The sequence below is a fragment of the Metopolophium dirhodum genome, chromosome 1 (assembly GCF_019925205.1).
Source record: "Metopolophium dirhodum isolate CAU chromosome 1, ASM1992520v1, whole genome shotgun sequence".
Lineage (NCBI taxonomy): Eukaryota > Metazoa > Arthropoda > Insecta > Hemiptera > Aphididae > Metopolophium > Metopolophium dirhodum.
This window is the reverse complement of record NC_083560.1, coordinates 108657841-108682236: the sequence shown is the minus strand read 5'-3', so window position 1 is coordinate 108682236 and position 24396 is coordinate 108657841. Positions and strand designations below refer to the sequence as shown.

Sequence of the window (24396 nt, the reverse complement as noted above, 5' to 3'; positions counted from 1 at the left end):
AATTTTATTTAAATTTGAACATAAAATAACTATAAAAAAATAATCATGTCTTTATATTTTTAGATTTTTTGGTTAGGTTAGGTTAGGTTAATAACCTACTTACGCGGAACCTTGTTTTAAATTTCCAATCCTCAGCTATAAAAGTTGAACATTTTATACATTTTTAACTACAAAATCATTTTTTAATGTTCAATTAAGTCAAAAACCGAACTTTAAATGCTTATAAAAATTTTGAAAATTACTGTGATTTTTACTTTTGACCTTTTAGTACCAACTTTAATCACTATCAGAAAATATGCCGTTGAAGAAAATCTAAGAATTTTTACTGTCCTAAAAAGTGATGACAAACACAAATATAAAAAAAATTAAAATTAAAAATAACACACATTATTCGCTCAGAATTTAAAATTAAGGAAAAACGGGAATTTTTACGCAAAATCGATATTGGTTTTTATTGTGACTCTAAAAAAATGACCATAATATAGATACATGAAATTTTCACTGAATGTTTGTATTAGCATTTTCTTTACACCATCATACAATTTTCAAAATATTTTGTTTTGTTTAACTACATTTGTGTTCAACACTCTGCTGTGGAACCCATTTCATTTTATTAGTTAAAAATTAGAATATACCAGTAAATTCACCTTTTGGGTACCCAAATAAAAGGTAAAACATTACTTGTGATCAAATAGTCTGTTCTTTATTGATAAAACGACGAGAGGAAATATATATTAGATACCAAGGTACTAGTTACTAGGTAGTTTTATTACAGTTATTCGTTAAATATACGTACTTTTAATACGTACTCGAATATTTTAAACCAGGTACCTAACAAAACTAAATGTGATCACCTGAATGTAAACAATTGTTATGTTATGATCAACCATTAACTTTTAACAGAAGTTTTAACAGTTTTAACAGAAGTCGCAGGTATTGGCACTTTGTATACGTTAATATAGTAAAAGTCAAATATTTAAAAAAAAATTTTATATAAAAATGGTCCTTGTATAATGTGCAGTTCTGGGAGTTGTCAATTTAGGTACTACTGTAGAAAACTATTAATATCAAGCAATCAAGCGAGAACAATCTTTCGGAGAGCATTATCTCAAGTTTATTTATTAAAAAAAGAAGCCCCTTGAATAAATTTCAACCAGAGCCCACAGTAAGCCTACGTTGGGAACACGGTTTGTCATTTTCTTATATTATTGAGAACATTTTGAAACAATAGTTCATATTTTTAACTTACTAGACAACAATTTACCTGTAAGTATTCAAAAAGTAAAATTAAGTATATTATGCGGAAATTCAGCCGGAATATTAAACTTTGGTTTTTATATAATATAATTCAAACGCTGTTTTTTTAATAAATCGATTGAGTCTCTTTATATTTTATAGTTATTATGTTCAACAAATGTGTATAGTACTTAGTGAACGTATAATTTAAATTTAATTATTAACTGTTTTTACTGTTTGGACGACGTTGTCTAGAATAAACCTTAGAATAACCATAACCGATGATAACCGGATCGCATTTACCTATACCTACCTTAAAAATTACATAATATTAGTGTAAATTGATACAGAACATATTATTACTATATCATAGTCAACATTATAAAGTAACATGGTTTACATCAATTCCAATTTTGATGTATCAACTATTGAAGAGTTACAAAAACAAAATGCTCCATTAGTTAAAGCGTTCAAAAGAAAGCCTGCAGTGTAAAAATAAAACTAGAAAACATAGCAAAAAATCAAGGTTTAAATAATCAAAAAATATGTATCAAAAATGGTAACTGTAAAATAATTTGCAATCTCCTTATTGGCAAAATCTTTTATTATCTGTAATTATTTGATACATTTAAAGTAAGCTCCTATTCTGTCAGTGTGGGAAGATCATTTTTTGGCCTAAAAATAAGTCAACCTTAGTCGTTAACATAAGATTTTATTGTTTGAAAATGTACATGGTAGTTAAATCTAATATTTAAACATCTAGTATTCTAATAATCCAATGCAATTACAAATCTAACATTTTCATCAAACAATAATATTTTTTATAATTTGTATACATTTTTTGTGATTTTTATTTTTTACGTTTTTATAAAAATATATAAATAATTTTAAAGGATTTTATTTAAAAAAAATACTCAGTCTTTATATTAAATTATGAGTTTGTAAGACGGAGTAAACAAATACGGTTTAACATAATATAGGTACTAGTGTACTACATCTTATAGGTACGATATTATAATATATATTAATTATATTACGCGTATAACAATTACCTAAGTAAGTACTGAAAGCATGCTTGGCTAGACAATTATGGAAGTAATTTGTTTCTAGTTTTACAAAATACACATCACTTTGTATTTGAAATTTAAAATGTTTAAAATGATAATATCTGAGTAATAGTATCATAAAATTATAAAATTGTAATCATTTATCAATTCTGCAATAGTATAGTTTTGTATAAGTAGAAAAATAATGTTTCAAAATGTAAAAACTAGATTTTTATTAGGTACCTATGTGGTTTATTTTTAATGAAACTTGTAAACTAATAAAAGACTAATTTATAGTTAAAATTGTTTATATTTATACGTAATCAAAAAAAGTTGTATTATTGTATTTGTTTATGCAGGCAAAAATTGAGTATTGAAAAACTCTGCATTTTTCCCAAAATGACTTTATTGCTAATACTTGTATATAAGTTGTACATTGCTATACAACGAGCTATTTAACAACGAATGCCTACTGCCTAGGGCCAGCCCTGACTGAACAATTGTAAATTAATAATGATTGTACTAATAGGAGAAAATCATTAGGAGAGAAAAATATACTATGGATCGAGTAATACAGTATATTATTGAAGTTACGAGAAAATATCCAACATTTGTTGACAATTATTTATCTCTGTGGTCTGTAATCTGTATAGGTAGGCTATAACAAACAGTTCTGTGAAAATGCGTGTTTTTTCCCTCTAAAAGAATTACGATTCAAGATTTTAAGATACAAAAGTTTTATTCAAGGACACACCACGTAACACTATACCCATATCAAATCAAAAAGACATCCCGAAATCGTGTGTTTACGATATTATTTCTACACACATTTTAAAGGATCGACCATAACAATGATCCCCTTCCACTTCCCTTAGCTCTGTGTGTTATTTTTTTTGTGCGCCCATCGGCTACCTACAGTCTACCATCGGCGTCGGGATTCGGGACAGTCGCGTTCGCTCAGTGTTTCCAAACTGTCGTATGGTTTTCGTATAGTGCAATGATTTTATCATGTCTCGAGCTTACACTATATATGTTATACCTACATTTTTTTTTGTAATTTAACTCTTAGTTAGTTTAAGTATATTATTACAACAAAAAATAATTTTATTTCGTCTGTGATTGTTATTGGACGTTGATCAATATTGGTGATTTTAGATCGCGGTCTTAACCACTCGGGCGCGGTGGTCGCGGGGTATTAATGTAACGAATTTGCTGTAAAAAATTGTATTGCAAAAAGAAAACGAAAAAATTAAGATCAGTCGGCAACCACTATACGAGCCGGCCTGTAACAAAATATAACTATATCGAGGTACGTATAAGTAGAACAGTAGGTATTATATTTTATGTTATAATTTATTATAAGTATTACTATAAGTTTTGGTCGTGTATAGGTATCTACCATTTATCTCTCAATTTTATTTTTGGTTACTGGAAAACAAATTGTTCGTGTCATTTTGATGTTAGTTTCTGATTTGTGTGTGTGTTTTTATTTTATATTTTATTTTTATTTTATTTATTTTATTTCATTAATTTTTGGAGCAGTAAAAATCTTCAACTTTGAGGGTGGTTTTTGGTAGTACATTTGATATAATTGGTACTTTGAGGAGAAATAACTCAAATGTAAAAAAATCCAAGTACTTTTCAAAATAATCGGTAAAAACAAAAAAAAAAATACAAAAACAGAATTCTTACATAATACCGGTTTTGGTCAGAATCTATTTATTTATTTTTTGCCATTTAAACATAAACAATTATAGATACTGCACATTTTCAACAAATGTTCTTTTTAGCATTTTGTAGACATGATAAAATTTAATAAATATTTTGGATCTTTACCACTTGTACACTAATTTAACTATGTAAAATGTAGGTACGCTTATGTTATTTTACAGCTATTAGCCTAACCAAATGATTATGACGTAGTATAATATAATGTATGTATATTGTATATATTAATATTTAAATCCAAGTAAATTTTTTTTTTAAATGTTTGATTATAAAAACTAATATTTCTGGTGGAAAACCATGTAACACTTTTGCTAAAAACACAGATGACTGTATATTTTAAAAACACCAATTAATAATCAACAACTAATTAGTGGTAAATTATTAAATAATTATAAAACAAACAAGAATTTATTTTATAAATTTCTAGCACTTCTTGCTTCCGGAAAATAAATAATGCTAAAACAATGACAATACTATAATTAATTTGACCGTTGTGTTCATGCATTGTAAAATAAACTTTCATTTTTTAAATACTTGTGGGACTGAGGTGTTTAATAACATTGGTTTATTCTGTATAATTGGTGAATTTCGTTTATTTTATTAAAAAAAGGTTTACGTTACCATTTATATGTATACGATATTTGTTTTTGGCAAAATGGTATTTTGTTTAGGCGTTTCATAAAGAATATTTTATACTGCCCCAGAAGATGTCATGGCTGAGATTTATGGATATACTAACTTACAGGAGTCTAAGATGTATAGTGTTTTATTTATATAAATTTATAATTTTTTTATTATTCGTACATAAGTACGATTTACTTTTTAACACGTGTATAAAAAATACAGTCGGCGAGTACAATATACTTTTTACGGTAAACCTACTCATATTGGTACATACGGTACATTTTTACTACACCAGAAGAACCTTTTTTCACAACAAAAGAATTTCGAAGAAATAAAACCTATATATGCGACTCATTTCCGAATTCTTTTATACGTTACCGATGTCTGTGTAATGTTTATATTATGTGTTAATGTTTACGTCTGACTCGATTTACAAACCACCCAGTTTTGTATCCGTGTCTCTGTGGGGTTCTACAGATGTATTTGTTCCTTATTTGAGGAGAATTCTCTATTGTTATATCCACGGGCTACGACTACTTATATGCGCGTAACGTTCACGTACTCACAAAGCACAAGTACCTCGTACCTGTACCTTTTTAGTGGTTCCAGCCTCCGATAACGTATTTCACTATAATATAATAGTTTTTACGTTTTAGAGAATTTTAACAGGATTATTTTTAGTTCAGAACGAAACGATGATTGTATTGATTTTATAAAGGTCTGTGTATTTTGTGAGCCCGTCATCCCCTTTTGGATTAGTAAAAATGCATTAATCATAAATTTTTATTGTGTTATGAGGTAGAAAATTTTATATAGTTGTAATATATAGTATATACATGTATATAATATACTATATATATGTAATATATAGTATATACATATATATATATATATTATAGTTGTATATAGTTATTTGGGTGTAAAAAGTAAAACGTGCAGAGTTCTTTTCAAAATAATCGGAGAAAAAAATAAATATGTAAAGAACGGAAAAGGGGAATATTTATGTGAAAAACTCATTTTGTTATAATTCAATATTATTCAATAGTATTCATATTTTATAGAACTTTTCTTGAGTAACCATCACTAAAGATTAAACCAATAGATACCGGCATACCGTACATTGACATATTAATTACTAAACTCAATAAATGTTCAACATCTTTAATCGCTACCTAATTACAGATATATTATTCTTTTTACGGCTAAATAAATTTAAAACGTTAAATTAAACGTTTCAACTATTCTTAAACTCTTACCTGCAAGATCAACGCAGAATCATTTTTATGAAATGACATGGTTTATAATTGTGAAAATTCGATATTATTATATTAACTTAGTTTAAATAATAATTATACACCAGTATTCCGTAATAAAGTTAGTGAAACGAGACGAGAGTTCATACAAACGGTCACTGTATCCTGTTAGATTTATATAGGTACTGTAAATTATACAATATATCTACATAGTAGGTACGCACTATAAGTTTAAAAAACTATAACGAAATGTTCTAATATCGTTTCAATTAATATAACCAACAATAAAATAATGTAGCAAAAATATGTATGTTTTTGTTTCGTTTGACAAATCCTTCTAGGAAACTAGAAACTTTAATATGGTTTATGAAAACATATTTTTTTATTTAATTACAAATGCTCTATCATAATCTAAAGTTATCACCAAACAAATTAAATATATATATTTTAAAATTTTATTATATTTATTCAAATGTCAAGAGTCCGTTAACAATATTTACCTCGTTTGCTGAGACTTTCGTTTCCATACAGCACATAATATGTATTATATATTTATATTTTATAACCGTGCCATTCTGTATAAGAGTAAAGTGGCTGTGAATTAAACATACATATAGTGTAGTTTGATGCTGTGAAAAAATGTTAATATCGTAATAGTATTTAATAATGGTTTTTTTGAGCCACTTAAGGTTATTTATTTTTTTAAATACATAACAATGAAATGATTGAATTAACATACATTTTGTCTGATTAAAGTATATTGATAAATTAATTATCATATGTATTCGAAAATTATTATGTAAGTAGGTACCTATAATGGTATAATATTATAATAAGTCATTTTGCTGTTAAATAGATTCCTACTGTTAAGATAGTCTATACCTATACCAACGTTGTCATTGAGTACCCAAGTCACTGTAATAGATACTGCGTTAAATTTGAATTCAATGAGAAATCATTGCATACGAAAAACGATTCATTACGGAGATTTTGTGTCAGCCTTTATTTCTAAGAATATTTTATAACTTATTCTTTTTTTATATTATTAACAGTTATTGATTTTTATATTAGGTATGTTGAACTAATTTCAGCCAAAATGATCGCATATAATGTTTAGGTATACGTCGTACGTTTTATAATATTATTATTATTATATTATCTATATAGCTATATCTATATTATTGTTATTATAGTATAATATACCTAGGAACCGTACGTATACATTAATAGAACGGTTCAACGGTGTGAATAGGTTCCTGGGAAGAATAATGTAAAATTAGTTTAAATATTTTTTAAAAAAGCAGCTAAGTGGATGTCGCTTTGCTGTACGGTAGGCTACAAGTGGGTCACTATATAATGGATTGTATTAAATTTGAGCTCAATGATATAATATTAATATAATATTGTATACGAAAAACGATTTTTAGAGGAAATGGTTTGTCAGTCTAGATATTTATTATTGTACATTGTTATTATTTATTAATTATTGTAGCCTGTGAGTTGAATTAGTATTATAAATTACAACAAAATAACTAAAATCGTTATTTTATTTTTATTCGTTTTTATGGTGATAAACAGAGCGTTAGAAATTAAAATCCCCTTTTTAGCGGTTTTTTGTAATGTGTCGGTGATTATTCCAGTGGTATTAAATAATTATTGAGAAAATCAAAAAATGACCTCTTTGAAGTACCATCTTGATTCAATTTGCTAAAAGATAAGATACTATATGTTTAAAACGAAGCACTCCTTCTGGTATACATTTTGTGAACAGGATAAAAAAAAAAAATAAATACCATTGTAAAACCACTATAGCTCCCTCGCTCCGCTTAGAATCTAAAATGTAATCGTGTATAAAAAATAATAATATTATATAGGTAAAGTTACGTACCTAGTGAAAAATATTGCAAGTCCCTTTTAAGCGAGGTATGAGCATTTTATATTTATAAATATTAATACTTATTATATTTAAGCACTACCTACTCAAATCCTTTTTAAATATACAACTATTAAATTTTAATCAAATATAAATGCAATTCAGTACCTACCTTTATCTTATATTATATTATTTTTAAAAAATAAGTTATAGGTTACTTATCTATATTTTATGTATTCGAAATATTCAATCGTACTTATAAATTATAACTAATTATAACTTAATTATCACAATAAGGTTTAATTTTTTTTTTAAACAATATCTAACATGAATCACGATTATTTTATTGGAGATTGACGATATCATGACATTTATATAATAAACCAATCGCCATCAGAAAATTAAAATTAATTTAATATTAAATAAATATATTATACCGGTGTTTGATAACTAAGTAGGTAGGTAATTTAAAAAAGTATTCGATGTTTAAACACTTTCATGTACAAAACTACAAAGTACAAACATGGTGCTAATACACTACAACACTGCGCAAACTGCACAGCTATAATAAATAATAATAATTATCTAATGACAAATTTTAGTAATCAAACTTAATAGGTATTTCTGTAACAACGAAATATCAAAAACGTGTTGTAAATTTTAATTATTACATTATTACATTATTAATTTTAGTTATTACATAGGTGCCTAGGTACTAGGTTACTTTTATTAAACAATATTATAATCTATGATATATCAATAAATTATTTTTAATAAACGGATTTTGATCTCCTTGCTTGGATGATATTTATATCATCAGCATGGTTTCAAATATACTATAGAATATACGTACGGTCATAAATATATACAACAACTAGATAGCCGTCTATAAAGACTATAAAGACTTATACAGCAGTTGTGAATAATGTTGAAGTCGGCCGCCATTTATAAATCAGGCAATGTTTACATTTAATTTACATTTATTCATATGCATAATAATATATACTGTGATAATATTATTTTGTAAACATTGCCTGCTTTGTAAATGGCGGCCGACTTAGATGATAAGAAGGAGACGTATATCTAGTTGTTGTATATATTTATGACTATGACTATACTATATTATATACGTCTATACTATAGGTACTTTAGTATATTTGAAACCATACCGATAATATAATATCTATGAGTTTAACTTTACTGTATAGTATAGTGTAAAGTGATTACCAGATACATAAATAGATAATAATTAATATGTATTACCAATATTTTTTTTTTTTATTGAACAAAATGTTATATTTACAACTTGTATTTATATGTTACACAAAGAGTAAATTGGGTGGGGGTTTATTGTCGTGAAGTGGAAGTCACCCATTGACGGGAACCCGTGTTGTATTAGGTATCTATGGATATTGGATATTATATTACCGTCAATTATTATGTAAATTAGGTAATAACGAAAATGCCTAGCCAATATCATAAATTCCTAATAATATTAGATAGCCGATATCTAATAAGCATTAACTGACAACATAGGCAAGGTTGTAAAATTCAAATATTTTGTTAACACATTAAAACTATGACTAGGAAATTACCTTAATGTCTAATACTGATAGACAATGATGATAATTTTGTTTAGCAAAATATTTAAATTAGGTCAGAAATGTAATAATACATATAAGATAAATTATACTTAATATTACATAAATAAAATAAATAAATTGAATAATTTAATTTCACAATTTGATGTATTGTGACACTTTGAAGGTAGATACTATAGGTTACAATAGCTTATAGTATAATAGGTAGATACTAAATTCATGTTATCTAATGTGCTAGTAAGCATGCGTGTGTACAAATATTTTAATTTAATTAATATAGTTGTTAATTAATTATTATAACAAATAAAGTATACCTATTATATAGATGACATGTTATGTATCCGATATACGGCTATCTTTTACTTAAAATGTAGGTACCTACCTAATGTACGACCATCGACAGTGGCGTAATTGCGGGGGGGATTTGCCCCTCCCCAGAAATGTTTGTGGGGGCAAAAGTATCATTTTTCCCCTTCAAATAATCCACATTTAAAAAGTATTCTTAACAAGACTGTTAATATAATATATTATAAATTATAATATTATAATATTAAAATATTTTTTTCCTCAAATTACTTTATACAAGTTTATTTTTCAATTTTTCAGGAAAAAAACCAGTTTTTCGTCAAAACCATTTTTCCGAAAATTTTAAATGAAACCAAATTTTCCCAATTTTTCCGAAAAAAACGGTAAAAAACGCTAGTTTTTTTCGGAAATTTTAATCCCTATTAGTACCCATCGATTATTGATAAATCGATCAATCGACTTTACAACGCAAGACCGTTTCTAATTAAAATGTACAAATACATTTTTTAAACTTTTACATACACAACAACTGTTAACAACTTATAATAAGTACCTAAAATTAAAGTTCATCTAACAACCAGTTTGCAATAGATTTTTGATATTTGATTAGAATTGATTTAATATATATTTTATCAATAATGTCTGAAAAATCCTGGAGTTATCGTCATTAGCTATGAAATATTTCTAAATGCATTATTGCCTGAAAATAATGGACATTAGCGTTAATTCCTAGTCAATAGACAATATCGTAGGATACTTTCTAATTTGATCGTAAATATCGTTATACAGTCATTAACATTCATTCTTTAATTTACGTCTTTGCCGGAATCAGACACGTGGATAATATTATAATAATATCCAATCTAATAACAAAAATTCTTTGCTAACGACCATACCACGTTGAATACACCAGTTCTCGTCCGATCACTGAAGTTAAGCAACGTCGGGCGTAGTTAGAGTACTTGGATGGGTGACCGCTTGGGAACACTACGTGCCGTTGGCGTACCTTTTTTATTTTTTTACTCTCACATTACTATTTTTTTCATTTTTATCATACAACTTGACTACGTGCCGTGGCCCGTTGGCATAACTTTTTTTGTTTTTAATTTACATTAACAATAAACATTAAACAATAAGCTTCAATTTAGATCTTGTACTCCTTTAACTATAGTTATTATATTTTTTTTCCGCTGTTATTGGCCGTTAACATTAAAGGCAAAAGAAACAAAAAAATGAATAGGCACCAATCCCATTTTTTATTTTTTCTGTTAACGATAAACTAAGGTAGATTAAATTGTTACTTAGGAAATTTTTCTATAAGAACTAAGAACAGCAAATTTGTTTATAGTGGACAATATTGGATAATATTTTTATTATTATAAAATACTTGTTCGCCATAATTATATTTCATTAAGTAAAGAAATAAGATAATATGCTAATAATATTAATTCAACTTACCGTTTACCGTATTAATAATTACTACATAATATTATATAAAATATCCTGGGCTGACAAACCATCTCCGCTCAGAATCGTTTTACGTGTACAATGATATTATATCATTGTTTTCAAATATAATACCATCCATTACACTCATTACAGTGACCCACTTGTAGCCTACTGTACAGCAGAATGACACCCACTTACCCGCTTTTTTAAATTTTCTAACAAGTAAATAAAATTTAAAAAAAAAATATAACAATGCAGCACAATAATAGTATATTTTGGGGGATGGAGTGGCCGAGCGGACTAAGTCATCGGTTGTGACGTACACCGGCGCTGGTTCAAACTTCGGTCCACGGGCGGCATTTTTCGTCGGGCAAGTCACTGTGTCTTCCACCGGGGCATGGCAGATACCTACGGGTGCCCACTTGTAAATCTGCCAAAAACTGCACACATGTGTTTACAACTACTGTTCCCTCCCCCACAGTTTAAAAACCATCCAATGGCCTAAGTTGCCGTGGGTTAACTAATAATAATAAAAAAAGAATATTCTATTAAAAATAGTATACAGTATACACTCGATCTGTTATCAGACGTACACTGTATAGTGTATAACTATAATGAGTCTAGACTCTAGACCAGGGTTTCTCAACCTGTGACACGCAAAAAAATCTCCATTTATAAAAAAAAAAACTTACTGTATTTGGATATTAATAATAATATAAACAATAATTGTACATATTTAATTTTCTTATTTTGTGCTTGTATACATATATATATATATATTTAAAATGCTTATATTGTCATAATTTTGTAGTTCTGAATAAAATAGATGTAAAATAACGTAAGTATACATTTATGATAAGCAAAAGGTTATTCATTTTTTCAATGGTACATAAACATTTTCAACTGTTGAAAAAAAGTGGATATAAAAAGGTCGAAAACCGCTGCTATAGAAGGTGTTACTAAGGTTTGGAGGGCGCTATGATTTATAAAAAAATATCCCACTTCATATATAAAACTACATTTTAAAAGTTATAAAATCTAAATAATATTATTCTTATCTATTCAAAAGACTTACCTATTTACTATTTACACGTGGTGTTTAAAATTATGTCACAAAATATGCATTCAGAATACGACTGTGTCAAAACCCATACCAATTTTAGTGTAGGTATAGGTAGTGTAGTTGTAGAATAATCTTAAATATTAAATCTAATCTACTGTTTCAGTTGTGTGAGTTCCTATATCTATATAATAATTAAAATACGATATAAATTAAATTACTATATTTAATATTATATATTATAATAATGTAAATTAAATAGGTACTTTGGAATTTTTTGCATGGATAATATTCTAATTTCTAATTTATTAATCTTCTCTTACCGACCATTTCTACTGACTGATATCCGATTGTACAAAAATATACTTTTTGTAAACTAATATTTTATAGTTGTTCCCCAATGCCCAAATATTTGATACATATTTTATTCTTTCGCTATTGTTCTTTTGTTAGTTTGGCCGGGTACCTACCATTTTATACAACAAAATGCAAAAAGCATATAATTAGTATATTTATTTAAAACCTATATTTAATAGAAAACAATAATTAATAGTTTCTACTATTATCAAAGCAAGAAAACATTTTGCATAATTTGTTTCAGAAGGTCAATAGTTTTTTTTTTTTGTTACAGGTGATCTGCAGTAGAGGTGTAATCATGGTACATCGACAGTATAAAGTTGGAACTTTCAAACACAAACTGTTTACAATGGGACAAAAATGGATTGATGGATTATTAATAATACTAATATTAGTTGAGTTTTCAAATTCATCAAATAGTTGTGGTCCCGGCATATATTCATCTGGAAGTAAGGACATGAATCGGTTTTAACTTTTAAGTTATACTGAATCGTATAGTAAATTGAATAACCTTCGATAATTAACCAATTATATATATTATGTACAAAAAACAAAATGATCATTTAAATATTAATTATAATATTATAATATGCATTATTCATTCATAAATTCATTGACCTGCAATATATTATAAAACATATCAATCGTATATTGAACCAAACAATTGTATATAAAAAGCTAATAAATTAGTTGTTGATAGATCAAACTTTTGAAAATTGTTTAAGCTAAAGTATGGCATCCAACCAATTACTTTTGATATGATAAATAATTATGTTCAACAGTTCCTCATATTATACAAGAAAAACGTCTAACAAGAACTTTTTTTATCTAGTTCAGAAACAAGTGTTATTTGTACATTAGTTTCTAAAAATTAAATAATTGTTTTTACATTCAACTATCTATTTCACATTATTAAAACAAAATGTAATACAAATCAAACATAATTTTTTTTTCCAATTTTAGGAACTTCTCCGATTGGTGAAATTTTTATCGAATACAACAGCAGTACTCCATTGGAAATTTTATGCATTTTAAATCCTAACCACGATCAATTACAGAAAGTGTCGAGTGATTATGCTGCCGATGGTAACAAATCAGAACTTCTAAGCCACAGAATCAGGTTCTATAGGAACGATGAACGTATGCCCGAACAATATGTGTCAATCATCAACTCAACGACAGCCCAATTACGCGTACTTAATCCGCCAGCTAGTTCCGATGTTTATAAATGTGTGGTATGTTTGGATAAAAACAACCACTTTGTTGAACCATCCAAATCGTTTGGTACTTCAATCAATAACACTCTACAAAAAAACATTGTAAACACTGTTGAATCGCATCCAAGTGATTCACATGATTCACACGACGACTGCATTGGTGTGTGTCTTAACAATGTTTTTGTTGGATGTAAGTTAACTGCAATCTTATAAGTTATAACCTTTACATAATATTATATATTTTTTTTGCTTAACCTCTTTTTTCAAACATTTTTAAGCGGTGTACATCTTGGACAGGGCTTATTTGCAATTATATTATTCGCTTAGGATCTTTATAAAATTCGTTTATTTTTCAAATTTTGAAATATCTTAAAAATAAAATAAAAAAGTAAGGAATCAAAAAAAAAGGTGGGAAAGTGTGTTGAGTGTGTCACTGTAATGGATGAGTTCAATTTGAGTTTAATGATAAATCATTGTAAACAAAAAACATTTTGAGAAAAGACGATTTGTTAGCCTATATATGATATAACATAAGTATATTTACTGATACTATTGGTATTAAAATAATTTATTTTGCTATTAAAGTTGGTTGAGTTAATTTTTGCTGTATTTTAAAATGGCATTATGTTTATAAAATATAAAAATAAACTTTAAAAGTTTCAAGCACCCATTAATGATATTTTTAAACTACAACATTACTAAAATCGTTGTTCTTAGTCTAAATAGGTGTCTAATGTTGTTCGAATTTGAACTTGTCCATAAAAAATTTGGTTACAGTATAAACTATTTTATTTAGGTTTTTAACTTAACTAGTTACTTTTGGATTTTTATTAACTTACTAAATTTCTTTTTTAATTAGCTCGAAATTAACGAATTAGTTTTTCATTTTAAGAACTCAGTTAAGTTAATTTATTTTGTTCTTAATTTTATTACATTTCACTGTTTCAGTCTATTTCGTTTTCATGTCAAAAAATATTTACTGTGAATTGTTTAAAGTTAAAAACTTTATATTTTCCAATTTAACCTATTACATAGGTCTAACTATTGTTCTTTTTTTAAAAACACAAAACTTTAATGAAATACATACTATATGGAAATACTATATAAAGTAACACTAGTCTATAATTTAGTTTTAGGTTGGTAAGAAATAAAGTACACTAGCATTAAAATTAATTAATTTTTTAATTAGGCAATAAAAAGTTAGAAAAAGTGTGTATTAATTTTTAATTTTTAGCTTTTTGTTATCAATAACCTGATGCATAGGTTAATACTTAACTTGCCCAGCCTTGAATATTATATTGTGTATAAAGTATTTAGTTGTATGAGTATTTATAAATAATTGGTCTTTATTTATAGATAAACCGTTCAACATTACAAATTTCTCTTGTATCTCTAACAACTGGGAAAGTTTAACGTGTAATTGGACTAAACCGGAGAACCCGATAAAAACTAACTATAAAATATACTTTAGATTGCCTGGTCGTTCATTTAGCAGGTAATATTTTATAAGCGTATTAAAAGCGTTATCAATACAATGTTAAATAAAAACATTTTTTTATTTAAAATATAAACCATTTATTTTTACTTCCAGAAGTATCTTTAATTGTCCTACAGACTCGGATATCAAAAATAATACATGTTATTGGGATTTATCTACTACACCGCTATACAGACAATCATACGAGTATTACTATTTCACAATAGCCGGCCACAATGCACTGGGAAAATCGTCAACGTCAATTCGTTTTCACCATTACGCCAATAGTATATATTAAATATAATATTTTTAATTTGATCGAATTAAAAAAAATGTATACTATACACACTGACGCAATTTTTTTTTTCAATGTTTTAGTAATTCCGGCGGCACCTAAAATAATTTCAATGGTTGATCAAACAGAATCGAGTGTCGAGTTGTCGTGGTCTTTAGGAACAATGTCTTTTTACTCACACGGATTAATTTATAAGATTCAATACGAATCTCAATGGAATTCCAATCCCGAACACTTGAATGTAAGTTTTCAATAATACACTGATAAAAGTTAAAACAGTAACATTATGAGGAACATTAGACGTACCTACCTACCTATGCCTATTTTTTCTCGTAGTCTATATTTGTAAGTCACAACTCTAAACCGCAATCGACAACTAACCAAACCACTTCAGTCCAAGTCGACAACCTAACCTTCAACGTCACTGGTTTGGAATATCCGTTTACGGTTTACGTTTTTTGCATATACGTTCGGACGGCGCTTTCTGTTGGGGACGATAAGTGGTCTGCTCCTTGTTGCATCCATGCCGAAACCAAGCCCACAAGTAGGTTTATAATTTATTTCTACGATAAGTAGATACATCTACTCGGAAGTAAGTCGCATTTTGATATATTTCATTTGATTTACGACAGCGATGAATACCTATAGTCTGTAATATTGACTATTTAATATCTATCATCAAACACCGAGTAATCCTTTTTGTATATAATAGTATGATTAAGTAGTATTTTTTATTGTATGATTACATTTTTAAACAACTGATATATTTATAGTTCCTAAAAGACCACCACGAACTGACATTGGAAGCTTTGAATATGTCATTTCGCCATCAGACAAATCCAAAAGGGACATTGTGATTTATTGGCAAACTATTGAAGACTACGAAAAATGTGGTGAATCGTTTGAATATATTGCTTACTATATTCATACCACAGCAGATAAACAAATCACGTAAGTATCACTCCGGATGATTTATTTCGATGATTTTAAGGGGTTATGTATAGTCTATTTTATCTACAGTAAAACATTAGATAATAATATAGATATTTAAACATGGAAAATTCATTAAAACCATAAAAATAGTTATCGCTGTTTCTATTTAGAGCTAAATTATTAATATAAATATCAATAATTTGTTTTTTAATGTGTAGAAAATGTTTAAACGAAAAAAATATATATAAAGCAAAATAAGTATAATTTTATATATAACTAAGGTACTAGATTTTAATTGTTAATTATATTTAGTTAAAAATCACATTTGCTTTTGTTATAGATCCATCAACTTTTACCGTTTTTTATCTACGGTTAGGTTACTTCTTAGTAAAAACTCTAATAAAATATGCTTTTCAGCTTTCCCTGATATATTTTATTTTAACTATTAACTAATATAATAGTATAATATAATATAATTTGAATTAATCACTGATTTTAAATCGTTCTAAATTACTGATACCTATTTATTTATCCATCCAGCACTTACCGTAGCGATAAAACAGAAAAGAATTACGCCAAGTTTAATAGTCTCAGTACCAGCATCGGATACGAATTTATAGTCATCTCATACAATAAAGAAGGTTCATCTATGGAATGTTCAAGGGTTTACGTACCTAGCGAATCAGACAGTGAGTCATAATATGAAAGATATCAGTAATACCTATGTTTACGATTTATTTCAAATCAATTAATTGCATGTATAGTGCATGTTTTATACCCATTTATTTTGTCTAATTTATTATTGTTTATAGCACTCCATAAACCAGAATCTTTCAAGAAAAATGTATTTGACAAACAAGGTATTTTTGAACTATCCTGGAAAAGCGCCGATTCTCAGAAATTGTCTACTGAAAATAAACTAGATTATTATACTTTATTTTGGTGCGAAAAAGACCTGATCAATCCTCTGCAGTGTAATGTATGTGCATTAACGTATTATATGAAATACATTAATCGTAATAATTCAATATTACATAATGGTATTTATTTTAGTACCGATATCGTTTTTATTTCGATGATATCGTATCGAAATACCGAAGGTTCTATTTTCTATACTTAGGCTATAGAAATATTGATATTAACATAAAGTAAATTAGAAAAATTAAATAAAAATAAAAAATTGCAGTTTATTTTATTATACAATTTCCTAAGCGTGGGTAATAAATAATAATAAATTAATTCTATACTCATTAGGGTTTATTTATAAAAGTACCTACAGTATCATAATAGTAATAACCAATAATATTTTCATAATTATTATGATAAAAATATTTAATAATTATTAACATAAAAAAACAAAAATAATTAATTTATATTAGATGGTTTCCTTTGCATTGTCTAGTTTTATACTAAATACAACTGTAATGAAGCGTGGAAATGCTAAGATTTTCTGGTATTATTAATTTTTTGTTTAAACAGTTTTGTATAACATTTTATGCAATTTATGTGTTTCATACAATATATTCTTTACACTCAATAGTATTTATTTTATATTCCAAAGAATTTACAGATATAATATTTTATTAGGGATTACAGTATTTAGAGGGTATTATTTTGATAGGCAAAGACAACTCACAGTTCTTTCGTGTTTGAGTGTAGTTAATGATTTGACCGATTGACCAAAACCAAATGTGAAATGTTAATATTAATTATTAAATAAAAATATAGTAAATATTAACTAACATTAATTATTATTATTACCCATCGTTCTTGATATAATGTCTGGTTTTCAATTTTTTTTTCTTTACAGGGTTATATGAACTGGGTGCATGTACCAATTTCAGTATCTCGTTACAATACTACCGTGTTCGATAAGATGGAAAAATATATTTTTGCAATAAGCGTTAACAGCGCAAAACCGATGAGAAATGGTTTCGATAACCTTAAAGCTAGCAGTAGCGGAATGGTCTGGGAATCATGTACGTACTCTTTAATTGCATAATATGTTTTAATAAAAGCTATTTTCTGTAGTAACCAAATAATTTTATTGAATACTAATTTTATTTTATTGATATACATTTTGTACAAATCGATTAATAATTGATTAGTCAATGACAATGTAAAGAACGTTTGGGTTAGTGTGATTGGTTCGACGTTTGTGGGTTTGAGCTGGAAAGTCTACTGTGACGACAAGACTGGTTTAGTTGTTGGATATCACATATTTTACTGTCCCATAATAATTGACATAAGTATTCCCCTTTGCAGAGGTAAGACATTTTTAGTTTTTGATGAAAACTTAATATATTAAGTTTAAGCACTCGGTTATGGCAATTAATTTTATTCACTTCAAATATTAATATTGTGCACAAAATTATGAAGCAAGGCCATACCTATTTGATTCTTCAGAATTAAATAAAATAATCTCTAACCTAACCTTATCTAACTTTTTTTATTACAATACATTTTTCTTCTCTGATCATGCAATTTATTTAAGTTTCTTGAGCATTTATCAGTTTTATCACAATCACACGCAAGCTAATAAATATGTCTTGGGGAAAATATTTATGCTTCATATAATATGGTGTAGGGTACTTATAATAAACCGAAAGTCAAATATTATGTTATACATATCTTCATTAAACAGAGTGGTTATTACAATTTGGAATAATTATATAAGTAATATAATAACAATAATAAACATTTATTACATTTTAATCAGATTAAATGTAATATTATACTTATACATAATATTATATATTTAAAATGTATGCAGTCTGAAAGACTTAAATATTGGCTACTATTAAAATATATGAATGGTATTTGACAAATCAGTTACATTTATTTTTTAAATGTGTTTTCACGGTGTATAATTGTTTGAATTTTTAAATTCATAAGTCAAATGCCAATATTTTGTCTGTTCAACTCAAAATTTTAGTTTTCGTTACCCCTAAAGATTATTATATTATATATTATATATCATGTATTTATCTTTGTCCTATAGGCTATGATAATTGTAACGTTTTATTTCATAAACTATATAGATACCTAATGTAATATTATATACTTAGTATTTCATATTATAGCTTTGTTCATTTATTTATTTATTTGTATTTAAAAATCGGGATTATAAGATAGATGTACATTAATATAATATGATGTACCTACCAAATATAATATATATTATATAAACAAGTGATGTATCATGTATGTAAATATAATTTAAAATAAGCATAAATATAACAGGGAAATAACAATGTTATAAGAGCGTGAACCGTTTCCGCCAATTAACAAAAAGTTTTGATTCTAGTTTCCACCAATATAGGTATATGCTTTGGTAAAATTACCATACTTATATTCAATATTTTTTGGAGAAATTTGGCATTTACATAATGTAATTACATATGTGTGTAATTGTAATAAATAATCGGTATTGGAATTTATATAATAGGTATCATGTTGAATTTTGTATTAAATTAACTATAACTGACAATGTTTAATATTGAAAAATATAATAATAACTAATAACTGAAATAAAAAAAGGCACTATAGGTAGTACTCAGCCAAATAGGTACATAATATTTCATCCGTAGGTATGTTCAACATAGTATCTATAACAATATAAGCCATATAAAAATGTAAGTTAGGTATATAATATATTATATGAACTATAGAGAAAAGTATACAACCTATGATAAATTTAAATAAAAGGGAAAATAAATAGCCTTTAATTTTAAGCTCTTTTACAATATTTTGATCATATGACAGGTACATACCTAAATTGGTGGAAACAGAAGTTAAACCTTTTTTAATATTAACAGGTAAATGCCCCTATTAGTTATTAGTAGGGTTCTGCACTAATTGTATTAAAAATACTTATAATATTTATTATTCTTATACAAAAAACAGCAGCTAAATTTTATTTCATCTTAAAAACCACATGATAGGTACCTTAAATTGATGAGATGAATTAATAATTGCTTCAATAATTGGAGTTGTCAAAAAACAGTATAACAACTAATAACAAAAAAAACAATTAAGATATGTGTACATTTATTTGTGTTTTAATTATTTATTTTACCATTGAAATGTTTGCACTGGTAAAAAATTATTTTTAATCTTCTAAAATTTGAATGCACGTCAATTTTTGGGTATTATATATTTATAAGTACATTTTAAATTTAGAAAGAACGTTTAACGCACATTTTAACGTAATCAGCATGAACCTACTTAAAATATAATAGTTAATAACTAATAAGTCATTAATGCTTTTATCTTTAAGTTGCTAATCCCTAAAAAGTGTATTCGTCTTCCGATAACATTTCGGAAAACAAGATGACTTGTAGGTACTAAGTAGGTACAGATGAAAATAATAATAATAATGATTTTCAAATAAGAAAATTATTATATAATTTTTATTGTACCCGTAACGGGTATAAACAGAGTCAAACTACGGAATAAATATAAATAAATAATAAATGCATGCCAGAGAGTAACTTCAATAGTAGGTATATATTTTTATATATCTATATTTTGTTCCTTTACAGCATGTTTTCATTTTTACCACAGAAATCACACCCTGTTTGACGGAAAATTAGTCATTTACGCAAAATTTTTTTACTGTGTAGGTATACTGTATACATGCACGTATATTAATTGTCCGTCATATAAATAGTATATATTAAAAAAAATAAAAATGCCTTGGATAAATTATTTCTATTTATACGAAAAAGTTTGAACAATTAAGTTTACATATTATGTTAAATATTTATTGTCTGATGGACTAATGTAGCCATGTAGGTACACATAAATATAAACGTATGATAATTTTTAGACGGTAAATATTTATGTGATCGACTGATTTCTTGTCAAAGACTGTGAATACTGTAAAATAACAATATTGTTGAGTGGAGCATTTCTGAAAACATGCCTTGAAGGCACAAATATTGAAATATAGTATACTTCTATCACTCAAAGTTGAATTTTTAATGCTACTACAGTTGCATTAAATGTTTCACATCAATGATATATTTTTAGAAAATTTTTGAGTTTAAGGCAATATATTAACCATATGAACAACAAACATGTTTAGGCTCGTAATACGGGTTTGTGGCTGTGCTAAATGTATGTTCCCCTTAAATTCCTATCAAGAGCGACATTTGTTTGTTTAATATGTTTATGTTATACCTTGTAACTATTAACATAATTAAAATTTGTTTAATTAATTTCAGAACCTATGACAGCCAAGACAGTAAGTGAAGTCCATCAAAACGATTGCAAAGGTTCTATATTAGTTTCAGGTTTAAGGCCCCACACCTTATACTTAATAGCCATTGCAATTGTTACGAGCAGCGGTGAAACTATAAATTTTGATACAAACATCAAAACATTAAGTGGACCAATATTAAAATGACAATCAAAATGTAATAAAGTGCACATAATATTATTTTTTTTCAACTACTGTTTTAACCTTCTGTTTGTCAGAATCCTATTATTTTTATTATTATTATTAGTATTATATGTAAGTACTTAAAACAAATATTAGGCTTCATTTGGGGAAATGTTACAATTAGGGCCCGGATGTTAATGACTTTCGCATCTTCTGTAACATTATAATTAGTTTCAATAACATACAAATCTATACAACGAAATTTTATTTTGCAGTTTTTGCGTTTTATTCATTCTTAAAACATGTGTGTGACTTTCAAGGTAATTTTTTGAAGTTTTAGGGCATTTTTTATTTTTTTTGTCCTTATTATATTATTTTCCACAAATTTGTTATTTAAAGATCTCTAAATCACGTAGATATGTTTATAAGTTGTAATTTTTAATATAAAATAAATAAATAACTGTATTAACTTCAATAGTTTGATGAGCGCTTTTAAAGTATTTAGATCATTAACATATTATACAAAACTGTAGAGCATTTTTATAGGTTTTTAGGGCATCAACATCCGGGACCTAGTTATGATTAACTATTTAAATTTCATACATATCATTATTTCAATATTGATAACTTAATGTATATTATTATATTACATTATTCTAATTATATTAATATTATAACGTTCATTAAACGTTGCATTTTCATATTATTAACTATTTATTTTTTACTAAGGCTTTTGTATTGTCGTATACGTCGTTCGTTCCTGACGTATACTAATAAATAAACACAATTAAAATATTATAACACTTTTTACTGTTTTGTTTTACAGTGACCGTATCAAGCGATCACTGCTGAAAAACCAATTTTTGTCCACTCCTATACTCCTATACCTCTTATACAGCTTAACCTAGTGTCTATGTTACTATATCTCGTTACTATTATAGTCTACCTACCAAAACTTACAGGCTAAGACTTAATATTATATTTTGTTGCATATATATTATGTAAATGTTTTCTTAATCTAGTTAATAGTTTTAGTAATAAGGGGGCATGTTTTCAGGAGTAATATTTAGGCAATATTCATATGACATCTTCACTTGGACTGTATCAATGTGTGAGAAGCACGCGCACGCACATATCAAATAATTGCGGAAAAATGAAATATATTGTTGGTTGCATAACCATAGAAACTACTAAAAAAAAATAGAAAATTAAATAAACCTCATGAAGTTTGATTTTAATTTCGAAAATATTGTGGAATTATCGTACGCTTCTAGACTAGACCATTTAGGAATCACTTTTTCAATTTAAAATCTAACGTTCTCAAAATAAATACAGATATAACGGAATTTAAAAATAATATTATCTTAATATTTTTAGGTTCTTTATAATTTTAAATTTTAAATCGACTTAGATATTTTGTCAAAGAATTCACACACAGGTACTTACATTAAAAATTAAGATCGAACATTTCGAAGTATGATCTACCACCTACTATTGGTCTAAAATGTATGAAACATATTTTTACTGCTATTCCCAAGTAGCAATTTCAATGTTCAATGTGGGTTCCCGAGAACTGTAAATATTAAACAATGCATACTCAGTTTAGGAACCGTGCTGAACAACAATTACGGTATATGATTTAATCATAACATATTAAAACCGAATATTTGTAAAAATAATTGTATGGTTCACGGTCGGTATATCTGACACTGAATGGTGCTGAGAATGTGCAAACGCACTGACAGAAATTGAACCGTTCAGAAAAAATGTTTAAGAGCAGTTTGGAATAGTTTTTTAAAAAAATATTATTGTGATTGTGTGCAGTATTATAGGGGCGATTGTAAACTCCACCAGTTTTATTTTCTTACCTAAAATGGGTGTAGTAAACTCCACTAATTTTATTATGAATATTATATTATATCAATTGTATCCGTTAGATAATTTTTAATTTTATTCATATTTAGCTTCTATAACTATTATATTTAAATGTGGACGACTACTAATTATTATTATTATTATTTTTTTTATTTTATAATAATAATTATATTAATTTTATACTATTAATTGATTTTCTTCACTGGCGGAGTTTACATGACCTCAATTTTACCTGATATTTTTCAGTGGCGGAGTTTACATAATCCCAATTTTACCTGTTTTTTTTACTGGCGGAGTTTACAGTAAAAAAAAGGTACTTGTGGCGGAGTCTACATGCGCCCGTATTATAGTCGTGTATCAATAAATCACCGGCCGTCGGCGACTGAATTTATTATAGCCCGGTAATCCAGTAAACTATAATTATTATGATATTGATACACATCATGTATTCACGTCTCACCTTAGATATATATCTGGTTAGTGGTATTTATTATTATTTGACAAACGCGTTTGTCCGTATACCTCGTACGTTATGCGTTATAGTTGTAAAGTTATAACTTATGGTTATCTAATAATTTTCTTAAACTAATATTAGTATAATATCTTAAAATTAATTATTGTTCTTTAATTTTTTTTATATCAAAAGATTACCCATCATATTTTACGTCTCGAATATGCGC

At 26.8% G+C, this 24396-nt stretch overlaps 1 protein-coding gene and 1 non-coding gene across 3 annotated transcripts; both read left to right on the top strand.

Moving 5' to 3' along the window:
* The first annotated feature begins 3228 nt into the window (after positions 1 to 3228).
* On the top strand, positions 3229 to 22628 carry LOC132936978 (cytokine receptor-like). 2 transcript variants are annotated; one of them, XM_061003801.1, is made up of 13 exons: positions 3229 to 3591; positions 12808 to 12982; positions 13497 to 13940; positions 15107 to 15245; positions 15342 to 15514; positions 15606 to 15763; positions 15859 to 16066; positions 16296 to 16473; positions 16996 to 17144; positions 17268 to 17434; positions 18266 to 18434; positions 18564 to 18722; positions 21684 to 22628. In XM_061003801.1, the coding sequence occupies exons 2-13, from the start codon at positions 12832 to 12834 to the stop codon at positions 21863 to 21865; spliced, it is 2277 nt and encodes a 758-aa protein (XP_060859784.1). In that variant the 5' UTR covers positions 3229 to 3591; positions 12808 to 12831; the 3' UTR covers positions 21866 to 22628. The 2 variants fall into 2 exon arrangements, with proteins under 2 accessions (XP_060859784.1, XP_060859785.1); XM_061003802.1 differs by lacking the exon at positions 18564 to 18722 and having other exon boundaries at positions 21684 to 21824.
* LOC132937681 (5S ribosomal RNA) lies at positions 10550 to 10670 on the top strand. Its single transcript, XR_009663781.1, has one exon. It is a non-coding gene; the product is annotated as a 5S ribosomal RNA (ribosomal RNA).
* Positions 22629 to 24396: the final 1768 nt, after the last annotated feature.